Source organism: Salvelinus fontinalis, unplaced genomic scaffold, assembly GCF_029448725.1.
Source record: "Salvelinus fontinalis isolate EN_2023a unplaced genomic scaffold, ASM2944872v1 scaffold_1174, whole genome shotgun sequence".
NCBI classification, from domain to species: Eukaryota; Metazoa; Chordata; class Actinopteri; order Salmoniformes; family Salmonidae; genus Salvelinus; species Salvelinus fontinalis.
This window is the reverse complement of record NW_026601383.1, coordinates 42082-54749: the sequence shown is the minus strand read 5'-3', so window position 1 is coordinate 54749 and position 12668 is coordinate 42082. Positions and strand designations below refer to the sequence as shown.

At 44.2% G+C, this 12668-nt stretch overlaps 1 protein-coding gene across 1 annotated transcript; it reads left to right on the top strand.

The window, feature by feature from the left end:
* The first annotated feature begins 189 nt into the window (after nt 1-189).
* Nucleotides 190-11594, top strand: LOC129848784 (uncharacterized). Its single transcript, XM_055915879.1, has 6 exons — nt 190-329; nt 500-650; nt 778-1044; nt 5810-10546; nt 10691-10766; nt 10887-11594. The coding sequence occupies exons 2-6, from the start codon at nt 513-515 to the stop codon at nt 10991-10993; spliced, it is 5325 nt and encodes a 1774-aa protein (XP_055771854.1). The 5' UTR covers nt 190-329; nt 500-512; the 3' UTR covers nt 10994-11594.
* The last annotated feature ends 1074 nt before the right edge of the window (nt 11595-12668 follow it).

Genomic DNA, 12668 nt, shown 5'->3' with positions numbered 1-12668 from the left:
GCAGGTTAGAGTGGTCTACTTTCTAGATGCACAATTATAAAAACACAAAAGCTATATTGTAAGACACACCTTTCCATGCGTTTTATTTCAACTGTGTATGTAACTTGCTGTCGCTCATGGATGGGGAAAGGGTTTTCTGATCACGTGACAACACCAGGAAAAACTTGTGGAAGGCAAGGGTGCAAATGAATCTCTCTCTCTCTCTGTCAGAAAAATCTTTTGAAGCAGTTCCTAGTCTTGCAGCAGCAAGGGGAGGTTCCTTCCCACATCTCACTGACGGATATTAGAGAATGGCTCATTGCCAAGGGTAGAAACTACTTCAAGAACACGTGAGTGTTATTAGAATCTTTTACCCAAAAGTGTTAAAAAAAACATAAGCAAAGGTGTGGAATCACGTTGACCTCCTATCTAGCAATAACTTAAGAAATAGATATGGTGGACAGTTTGAGTTGTAGGAAAATTAAGGTAAATCATGTTTGATGTTCCCTTGTATGTGAAGGTTTCAGAGTGAAATGGAAGAGGGGAAGAACCTTCACTTGGCCGAACTGGCTTGGGATGTGAAACGACGCCTCAGGCTTGAGGAGCTGGAAAGAGAAGTGTGCAGGGAGCTGCGCCTGGAGCGCCGAATCCGCTGGTCGGTGATTGGACAGGTAAGGATGGAACAGCGGCACTCCTAGGGCTGATATCAACTCATAGTTGCTTAAGCAGCAGTAGGACCTCAGTGTTTCTGTTGGTATCTTCATCCATTTGCCTCTCTCTCTCACCCGTCTCTCTTAGCCTGGTAGCCAGATGGGAGATTGGAGACCCCTGGGCATGGAGACACACACACCTCTGGTAATGGACTCTCCCTTCAAACACTCCACCTCCTCGATGGACACTCTTTCCAGTCAGATCTCGACTAAGAACCTCGAGGTTGCTAGGCTACATACTGCCAGACCACGTTATGCCAGACCACCAACTGAAAGACCTAGCAGTGACTCTGATCACTCTGGAACCTTGTCGACTGTGACGACCTGCTCACCACATTCAGCTAGCCCGTCAGTGGTAGGTCATTTTGGTCATGAACATGTTCCCAGCTTTCACTCTTTGGGGGCTGTAGACATATTACTGCTTCCCTGTCTCCCATCTCCTGGGAAATCCATATCCAAGTACAGTTGCAAGAAAAAGTATGTGAACCCTTTGGAATTACCTGGACTTCTGTGTAAATTGGTCATAAAATGTTATCTGATCTTCATCTAAGTCACAACAATAGACAAACACAGTCTGCTTAAACTAATAACACACAAATAATTTTACTTTTTCATGTCTTTATTGAACACACCGTGTAAACATTCACAGTGCAGGGTGGAAAAAGTACACTCAGCAAAAAAATAAACCTCCCTTTTTTAGGACCCTGTCTTTCAAAGATAATTCGTATAAATCCAAATAACTTCACAGATCTTCATTGTAAAGGGTATAAACACTGTTTCCCATGCTTGTTCAATGAACCATAAACAATGAATGAACATGCATTTGTGGAACGGTCGTTAAGACACTAACAGCTTACAGACGATAGGCAATTAAGGTCACAGTTATGAAAACTTAGAAAACTAAAGAGGCCTTTCTACTGACTCTGAAAAACACCAAAAGAAAAATGTCCAGGGTCCCTGCTCATTTGTGTGAACGTGCCTTAGGCATGCTGTAAGTAGGCATGAGGACTGCAGATGTGGCCAGGGCAATACATTGCAATGTCTGTACTGTGAGATGCCTAAGACAGCGCTACAGGGAGACAAGACGGACAGGTGATCGTCCTCGCAGTGGCAGACCTCGTGTAACAACACCTCCACAGGATTGGTACATCCAAACATCACACCTGCGGGACAGGTACAGGATTGCAACAACAACTGCCCGAGTTACACCAGGAACGCACAACCCCTCCATCAGTGCTCAGACTGTCCGCAATAGGCTGAGAGAGGCTGGACTGAGGGCTTGTAGGCCTGTTGTAAGGAAACCGGCAACAACGTCGCCAATGGGCACAAACCCACCATCGCTGGACTAGACAGGACTGTCAAAAAGTGCTCTTCACTGACGAGTCATGGTTTTGTTTCACCAGGGTTGATGGTCGGATTCGCGTTTATCGTCGAAGGAATGAGCGTTACACCGATGCCTGTACTCTGGAGCGGGATCGATTTGGAGGTGGAGGGTCTGTCATTGCCTTGGGCGGTGTGTCACTGCATTATCGGACTGAGCTTGTTGTTATTCCAGGCAGTGTCAACGCTGTGCGTTACAGGGAAGAAAACCTCCTCCCTCATGTGGTACCCTTCCTGCAGGCTTATCCTGACATGACCCTCCAGCATGACAATGCCACAAGCCATACTGCTCGTCCTGTGCGAGATTTCCTGCAAGACAAGAATGTCCGTGTTCTGCCATGGCCAGCGAAGAGCTCGTATCTCAATCCCATTGAGCACGTCTGGGACCTGTTGGATTGGCGGGTGAGGGCTAGGGCCATCCCCTCCAGAAATGTCCTGGAACTTGCAGGTGCCTTGGTGGAAGAGTGGGGTAACATCTCACAGCAAGAACTGGCAAATCTGGTGCAGTCCATGAGGAGGAGATGCACTGCAGTACTTAATGCAGCTGGTGGCCACACCAGATACTGACTGTTACTTTTGATTTTGAACCCCCCCTTTGTTCAGGGACACATTATTCCATTTCTGTTAGCCACATATTCAGTTTATGTCTCAGTTGTTCAATCTTGTATGCTCATACAATTATTTACACATATATAATTTCATGAAATCAGAAGTACAATACAGCAAATGAAAGATAAACATCTTGTGAATCCAGCCATCATTTCCGATTTTTAAAATGTTTTACAGCAAAAACACAATATGTATTCATATTAGCTCACCACAATAGCCAAACACACAACGCCATGTTTTCACCATGTTTCCACCGCATAGGTAGCTTTCACAAAACCCACAAATAGAGATAAAATTAATCACTAATCTTGAACAACTTCATCAGATGACAGTCTTATAACATCATGTTATACAATACATTTATGTTTTGTTCGAAAATGTGCATATTTGAGGTATAAATTGTAGTTTTACATTGCAGCCACCATCACAAATAGCACCAAACAGCCAGAATAATTACAGAGAGCAATGTGAAATACATAAATACTCATCATAAAACATTTATGAAAAATACATGTTGTACAGCAAATGAAAGATACACTGGTCCTTAATGCAACCGCTGTGTTAGATTTTTTAAAATAACTTTAGTACAACATACAGCATGCAATATTGTGAGACAGCGCCCTACAATTCTCCACCTTGTTGGAGCCAACATAAAATATGAAATAACATCATAAATATTGTCTTACTTTTGATGTTCTTCCATCAGAATGTTGTGCAAGGAGTCCTTGTTCCAGAATAAATCGTTTTTTTTTTTTTTAGAATGTCCATTTCTTCTGTCGAATTAGCAACTTTGGCTAGCCATGTGGAGCTCACGTGTCCAAGAAATGTTTGCGCCTGGAACGAAAAATTCCAAAAGTCCCAATAAACGTTGAATAAACTGGTCAAACTCGGTTGAAAAATCCTACTTTATGATGTTTTTCTCATATGTATCCAATAAAATCAGAGCCGGAGCATTTCGTCGTGTAAACCGAACGCATTTCAGAAGACAATGTGAGGTTCCCTTGTGCACAGCTGACTACTGACAAAAGAGCGGACCTGTTACTCCAAAAGCTCTCATTCGGCCTCACATCAAGCTAGACACCCATTCAACCTTCTACTGCCTGTTGACATCTAGTGGAAGGCGTATGAAGTGCATACAGATCCATAAATATAAGCCAGTTGAATAGGCAGGCCCTGACACAGAGCCCCTTTTTCAGAATGTTCACTTCCTGTCTGGAAGTTTGCTGCCAAATGATTTCTGTTTTACTCACAGATATAATTCAAACAGTTTTAGAAACTTCAGAGTGTTTTCTATCCAATAGTAATAATAATATGTATATTGTAGGATCTAGAACAGAGTACGAAGCCGTTTAATTTGGGCACGATTTTTCCCCAAAGTGAAAACAGCGCCCCCCCTATTAAGAAGAAGTTAAGTTTGCTGAAAATAAATATAGTTGACAGTGAGAGGACGTTTCTTTTTTTGCTGAGTTTATGTGAACCCTTGGTTTTAAAAAATGGTTGACCCTACTTTGGCAGCAATAACCTCAACGTTTTCTGTAGTTGCAGATCAGACCTGCGCAACGGTCAGGAGGAATTTTATACCATTCCTCTTTACAAAACTGTTTCAGTTTAGCAATATTCTTGGGATGTCTGGTGTGAAGCTCTCTCTTGAGGCCCTGCCACGGCATCTCAATCGGGTTGAGGTCAGTACTCTGACTGGGCCACTACAGAAGGCATATTTTCTTCTGTTGTAGCCATTCTGTTGTTTATTTACTTCGGTGTTTTGGGTCGTTGTCCTGTTGCATCACCCAACTTCTGTTGAGCTTCAATTGGCGAACAACCTTAAATTCTCCAACAAAATGTCTTGATTAACTTGGCAATACATTTTTCCATTGATGATAGCTAGCTGTCCAGACCCCGAGGCAGCAAAGCAGCTCCAAACCATGATATGATGCTCCCTTCACCATACTTTACAGTTGGGATGAGGTTTTGATATTGGTGTGCTGTGCTTTTGTTTTCTCCACACAGTGTTGTGTGTTCCTTTCAAACAACAAAATTTTAGTTTCATCTCTCCACAGAATATTTTGCCAGTAGCGCTGTGGAACATCCAGATGCTCTTTTGCAAACTTCAAACGTGCAGCAATGTTTTTATTTGGACAGTCGGTGGCTTCTTCCATGGTGTCCTCCCATGAACACCATTCTTGTTTAGTGTTTTACGTATCGTAGACTCGTCAACAGAGATGTTAGGATGTTCCAGAGATTTCTTTAAGTCTTCAGCTAACACTCTAAGATTCTGCTTAACCTCATTGAGCATTCTGCGCTGTGCTCTTGCAGTCATCTTTGCAGGACGGCCACTCCTAGGGAGAGTAGGAACAGCGCTGAACTTTCTACATTTATCTACAGTTTGTGTAACCGTGGAGTGATGAACATCAAGGCTTTTAGAGATACTTTTGTAACCCTTTCCAGCTTTATGCAAGTCAACAATTCTTAATCTTGGGTCTTCTGAGATCTCTTTTGTTTGAGGCATGGTTCACATCAGACAATGCTTCTTGTGAATAGCAAACTCAAATTTTGTGAGTTTTTTTAGGGCAGGCAGCTCTAACCAACATCTCCAATCTCGTCTCAATGATTGTACTCCAGGTTAGCTGACTCCAATTAGCTTTTGGAGAAGTCATTAGCCTCGGGGTTCACATACTTTTTTCAACTTACACTGAATGTTTAAATGATGTATTCAGTAGAGACAAGAGAAATACAATAATTTGTGTGTTATTAGTTTAAGCAGAATGTGTTAATCTGTTGTTGTGACTTAGATGAAGATTAAATCTAATTTTATGACCAATTCATGCAGAAATTCAGATAATTCCAATAGGGTTCATATACTTTGTCTTGCCACTGTATTTGGATGATATGATGTAATATGCGTTTGCCACTTTGGTAAATGTAAAAAGTCTAGATGAGGAAGATGATTAAGTTGCAACAATGGAGACCACACATTTAATATAGAATAATTGCAACAACAAAAAATGAAAGGTATACTTGTTATATTTACTTTAAAAATATTTTGGATATGGATTAACATGTGTTTTGATTTCCAACATACTGTAAATCTTAATCAATTCCGTTGATGTACCTTTCTGTTTTCATTAATACAGATTACTGTTAGGGACTTGCTGCTCATGATTGGGCACATAACTAGCTCAGTATTGGAGGAGGTAAATAGCATCCTGATCCCTGCCTTGGTTGACCTTAAAAGGCTGAGAGCTTCAGAAAGTGATGCAGAGAGTATGCTCTCCATCAGCAAAGACACCAACGAAGATTCAACCCAGGGCTCTGTCAGCTGTACCTCCCTACTCTCCAAAGTCAATGTGATCTGTCTCACTCAGAGTCCTGACAGTAAGTCCTCCCCAATCTCCATTGAAGAACCAGTCAAAACTTGTTGTAGCAGCAGTTCTCTGTCCAGTGAGGAACGAGCACACTCTTCCTCCAGTCAGATCTCTACTAAGAACCTCCTGGCTACTTGGCCACGTTCTACCAGGCCCCAATCTGCCAAACCGCCACCTGCTAAACCATCACCTGCTAAACCACCATCTGATAAACCGTCACCTGCTAAACCGTCACCTGCTAAACCGTCACCTGCTAAACCACCATCTGCTAAACCACCATCTGCTAAACCACCACCTACTAAACCACCACCTGCTAAACTACGATCTGCTAAACCACAATCTGGCAAACCACCACCTGCTAAACTACGATCTGCTAAACCACCACCTGCTAAACCACAATCTGCTAAACCACCACCTGCTAAACTACAATCTGCTAAACCACTACTTGCTAAATTACAATCTGCTAAACCACCTACTGCCACTGACTACTCTGGAACCTTATCTGCTGTGGTAGGTCGTGGGCATGTCATCCCTGTCAAACTGACCTTGGCCCCTTTCTCCTCCTTACTCTCCAGCGAAGAGACCAACACCAACCTCCCCTCCAGCAGCCGCCCCTCCTCATGCTCTATCAAGCTTTTAGGCAGAAGGAGTGACATTCCTTGCTCCCTGGCTGTGAGCTCTATTTCAACTGTTCCTGGACCTGACTCTAGCAGGAGCCCTAAGCGGGAGAATCAATATGCTACTGAGGTCTCGTCGATCTGCCTCAGCCAAGATAGAAATGGCCAAGGAGGGAGTGTGACACCTCCAGCCCCTTTGGATGTTTCCCTCCCCTCCATTATTGAGCGGGCTGGCGGACTTGTATGTTCCGTCATCTCCCAGTCTTTAGCAATTGTGGAGCCGCGGTCAAGTGTGATTGGTGAGAAGGGCTCTCCATCTCCCACCACAGTCTCCCATTCTCCTACAAGGGTGTTTGTCAGCCACTTAAGGAGTAGCCCATTAGGTGAGGACCTTGTAGATTCAACACTTGCGGATGTTATCTCTGTCCTGAAAATGGAGGGAATTTTTTCCTCCTCTCCGACTTTGGACGAGGAGCTGCTTGATCTCTCCTCCAGTTGTTCCTCATCATCCAGCGAAACACTGCAATGTGTGTCTGTTGGCCCTCTTGGCAGTGGGTCGGAGACGTCCTTCAAACTTCTTGGGGGTCGTACTCTGAGTATTGCCACCCCAACGGCCCATGTTATCACAGAGGACTTAGAAGTCTACAGTGATGAGATCATTGACGAAATCCTTATTATAATGAGGACCAAAAAAGATGATGACAGTGGAAGTGACGTCTCTGGTGCATCAACACCATGCAGCACACCAGCACCACAGAGCCGGTCCTCTTCTGCACTGAGGGGAGTGCTTCCCCATGACAGGAGGATACTCAGCACAACACTGCTTGGAATCCAGAACACACTAGACAGTGAGAACCTCTCAGGAGAGTGCTCCATCTCACCACAGGACAATGCCAGAGTCCTGGAGATGATAAAGTTGCTGCAGAGGCGCCTTGATGGGACACCCTCAGAGTCCTCCATCCATATCACAGATGTGGCTTCACCCTTGGGCTTTCCTCTCCCTGTATCTCTCCATGCTGTTCAGTCGTGTGTATTTGCCACTGACAAAGACCTGAAGGCAGAAAGAGTGAAGGGAGTCTTTGAAAGCCTGAGATCCCAGTTTATGAGCTACTCCATCAAGCCTGTGAGTAACATCATTACCAGGGCAACAACAAAGATGGCTGCCTCCAAGCAGGTTAGTTTAGAGACACTCCAGGCAGCATCAGCAAAATCATCTGCTGTGGCTCAGAACCTTATTAGTTCGGTTTTATTTCAAGTTGCCAAGGTGTCCTGCTCTGATGACTTAGAGGGTCTGGGTGATCATCTCAGATGCCCCTCAACTTTGACCAGAGTTCTGACACCTTTGACCTCAGAGAAAGCTACACTGACACCTGCTGTTCTGAAGATCAGAAGGGAGATGTGTAAGGAAGTGGCCACTGAACTCCAGAGTTTCTTGATCAAGGAATCCCTTACTGGCACCCAGACACCATCCAATGGACATGCTTGCACTTCTGGTTCTGCCCCAAGGGAAGCTGTGCGGGACATCCTGAGGAAAACCAAAGAGGAGGCTTCCAACAAAAGCCTGAACAATATTTTCTCTGTTAATTTGGATGAGCGGCTCACAGACTCCATTGCAGATGCCTTATATCCAAAGCTGCATGACACATTGGAGTCCAAGAGAGAGCTGCAGGCTTCTTATTACAGCTCCCAGATCAGCTGCAGCCTCAGCCCCTTCGAAGTTGAGAGCAGCCTAGAGCTCCAGGAGTTCACTGACCCACTATCTGAGTCAGTATTGTGTCTCCTGGATAGGACATTTGGAGATAAAGCTCAGAACTTAAAGACAGGCGGGAGTGTTTTACAATATGTCACAGACCCAGCCTATAAAAAGCTTTTGATTGGACCCCACACCAACAATGTCAATGTGGTTGTGCACACGATTGCAGTAGAGGAGTTGCCTGTTGAGGGTTGTATTGCGCAAAGTGAGGCCATTCATGGCCTTCACAAGAAGCAAGATTTACCTTCCAGTGACAGAGGGAATGAGACCCCGAGCCCTACTAATTGCCTGCTGGAGGGTGTAGTGGGCAAACTGATACGGAAGATGCTATTTCAGGGCCTTGACATCCCTGAGTTACCCATGAACGACAGCCGCTCTGAGAGCTTTAAGCCACAGTATGAACTGATTGCGAAGCTTTGTCCTCTGATGGTAAGGACAATCATGGCTACAACCATAGCCAATCAACAACCTACTATTCAAGAAGCAGTGATGTCTTCCGAGAACATTCATGTGAAAGAGCTGTGTGAGGCAGGTATCAAACCTCTCAAAGAGAACCATGTACCCGATGACTCTGAGACAAACATCATGGTCAGAAGGGCTTTGAGTGAAATTGAATCCTGTATGATTGAGACCTCCGCCAACAACTCTCCCAGTCTACATTCCACACCAGAGGTGGTTGTAGACCTGATCACCAAGCTGCTTCATGGGTATGAACTTCACTCAGAGGACTTTGCATCACATGTGCCATCCCCAACCACCACTCTCTCTGATGTGGCAATGGACATGGTGGTTTCTGTCCTTCGGGACCTGTCCGATTCCCCAGACGTTACCTCCGCATTGGAATTGACCAAGGATCTCAAGACGCCGTACTCCCGCCCCTCAAGTGCAAGGATTGTAAGTGCCCTCTGCAGAGAGCTGGAGGAGCACATGGGCTCTCCTGATGCTCTGAGGCGAGCTTTGAGGCGCGGCAGCGGGGAGATGACAACAGCCATTGCGAGTGCAGTCACCAGGGAAGTCAACCGTCTGGGTTCAATCGTACCTAAAGTCTCTGTCCGGCCGCTCTCCTCAGACATCTGCCTAAGGACAGACCAGGACAAGGTCACGGTTAAGAGCCGATGTGGCTCGGCTGAGGTGAAGGCATCCCAACCGGTGTATATTATTGTTCACGTAGAGGCGGTGATGGATATCATTGTCCGGCTGCGCGCTCTGATTGTTCCTCGGACCCAGGATAAACTGGCCAGCTGGACCCTAGTTGAGGATGTGACCAACAAGCTGTCCAGTGCTCTGTGGGTGAGGGTGACTAACAGGTGGAGGGAAGCAAATGTCTGCCTGAAGGCAACAGACATCTTTCAGTTGGTGCTGTCTGTGCATAGAAAGTTGATGCAACGCTATGGCACAGAGGAAGCCCTACAGAAGATACTGTGCCACAAGGCACCCAAGCTGCACAAGGACATTGTCTGTCTTGTCACAAACGGAATTATGGATGCACCATCCAAACTTCAAGGCACCAAAAATCTGGAATCTACACTCAACTTGAAAGAATTGACAGCCTTGTTTAATGAAATGACAACCCGTCAATCTTTGAATAAGAAAGCTGAGCAGAGCAGCATCAAGACTGAGATTGAACAGCCGGAGTGGTCCACTGTGGATCAAGTGACATCCGGTTCCAGCAGCTTCATTAGGGAGGTTATTTTAGAAGAAGTCCTGATGAAGCTTGTCAAGAAGATATGCCGTATGCCAAAAATGACCAACAAACATCAGCGCATCCAGATCAGTGATCTGGTGACTGAGCTGATCCGATTGTTCGATGATGAGGTGGCCAAATATCTGATTGAGGAAATGGGAAGCCAGCAAAAAAGTTTCAATTCTAAGATGACATCGAAGCTGGCAGATGCCATCTACACTGACCTTGGGAAGGTCAAGCGTTTGAAACGCTCCTTGAAAATTGACGATTTATTTGAGGACCAGGAGATGCTTTCCTTTGTCTCTGACATTGTTTCCCACAAGCTACTGGCCATCTTGAAACCCTCAGTGCCCAACCCATATGACCACAAGACCTCAGACCTTGAAGACTCATGCAGGGATGATGTGGAGGATGCGGAATCTGAGGGTGTGCATTATGCCACCGGCAGAAAGGTAAGACAAGCTCAGATTACTCTTGAATGGTCATTGGTTGTGCTTTTTGATATCGGCACCAGTAAATATAGTTGTATAATTATAGGAATATGTAAAGGAAGTGAAATTGATGTTTAATTGTGCATCTTTGAATTCTGATCACAGTCCAAGATGAGCATTGTCCTTAAAGACACTACAGACCAGCCAGAGATGTACATTGCTGTGGATTCTCCACCTATGAGTGAGTGTTCCTGGGAGGAAATGTTCTTATGGGACAATTATATATAAAGAAGTAATAAATTATTGTTTTATCAGACAATTGTCCATCTGAAATTCTTACATATTTTCATCTTCTTGCCAGTTAAATTATCCAAGATGAGGAAAGGCATCCGGGGCTTCTTCTGGGGAGTCCAGAAGGCCTGGAAACGCTTGGTCACCTGCAAGTCCTCTGGGTCCTCTGATGGATAGCCTGGATGACGTGCAGCCCATGTCAGTTGCTTTTGCCAGGCTACATCTGAGGAGAACACCACAACTGGCCTCAATACAACATTTTTATTTTTGTTGTTAATTTCTGTTTACATTTTGAGTCCCCTAATGCTGCTCTATTTGAACCAGGCTGTCAGTGGACTAGCTTACCATTAGTTTATACTCCTTAAGGAAGATCCACCATAGGCTACTCAACACCAAAATTCCATCTGGGTCTTTTGATCCTTTATTAGCTCCCACTCCTGTAACTAGGAATGTGAGCTTCTAAATGTCATTCAGACATCTACAGCTTCTCCTGTCATTAGGAAGATAAGCTAAGAAGCCCAACCAATTTAGATGTGCTGTACATCTGATGCCATCTCCCTATTGTAATCATTGATCCACGTCCATTGCAGCCTCTGAATTTGATGTAGATATTTAGGCTAAATTAAAGAATTACAAGGAGGGTAGGCCGACAGCAGCTTCTACTCTTCCGATTAGGAAAGTGGTGCTAAACTTTTTGGGATTTGAGGAACTATATATTTTATTTTTCAATCACTTACATACTTTTTAATGGACGTTTTAATAAACCATTTGTATTGCAGATTTTGTTTAATATTGTATCTTTCATAATTTTTCATTTTAATTTAGGTATTCATTTCATGACATGGGACTAAAGCATAGTTTATACCCTACATACGTACACAAGAAATAACTACAAGCAGCTACACAAAAAACACTCTACACAAGAACGCAGGATCAGCATTTTGTGAAGCGTTCTTGTGTTGCACACGAAGGGTATGAACTAGGCTTAGTCATTTTATGACTTCTATAAGGGTATATAATGGTATCCATAGTGCAGTATTAAGATATTCATTATGGAGCTTTATATTATAGTAGAAATAATGTAAATGAGTAAAAGTGAATTGATGTATGTCAACTTGATGGCGATATTTGCTTGCTCAACAAAAGCTATATTGGTGTTAGAAGGTCTGAAGTTGCATGACATTCACATATTTATTTAATTGGCACGGCCCTGAAAGAGGTAGAAAAGGCCTCAAGATGGCAACAAATATATTCTATCAGAAAATCGAATCAATGTATTTATCCCATGCGCTGAGTAGAACAGGTGAAATGCGTACTTACATCTTCCTCAAACTCTGCCTTGGCAGAGAAGGGCTTGATGAATCATATACAGTATATTGAATTCAGAGTTTCTAGTGTGAAATACAACATTGCTGCCTGCCAAATTAATTAGCAGTGTAATATACACTGAGTGTACAAAACATGAGTGCTCTTCCCATGACATAGATGGACCAGGTGAATCCAGGTGAAAGCTATGATCCCTTATTGATTTCACAGTGTAGATCAGGGGTCAGGAACCTATGGCTCCCGAGCCAGGTGTGGCTCTTTTGATGATTGCATCTGGCTCGCAGATAAAACAAAATATTCTCACATTTTTTAACCCCTTTTCTCTCCAATTTTCGTGGTATCCAATCGCTAGTAATTACTATCTTGTCTCATCGCTACAACTCCCATACGGGCTCGGGAGAGACAAAGGTCGAAAGCCATGCGTCCTCCGAAGCACAACCCTACCAAGCCGCACTGCTTCTTAACACTGCGCGCCTCCAACCCGGAAGCCAGCCTCACCAATGTGTCAGAGGAAACACTGTGCACC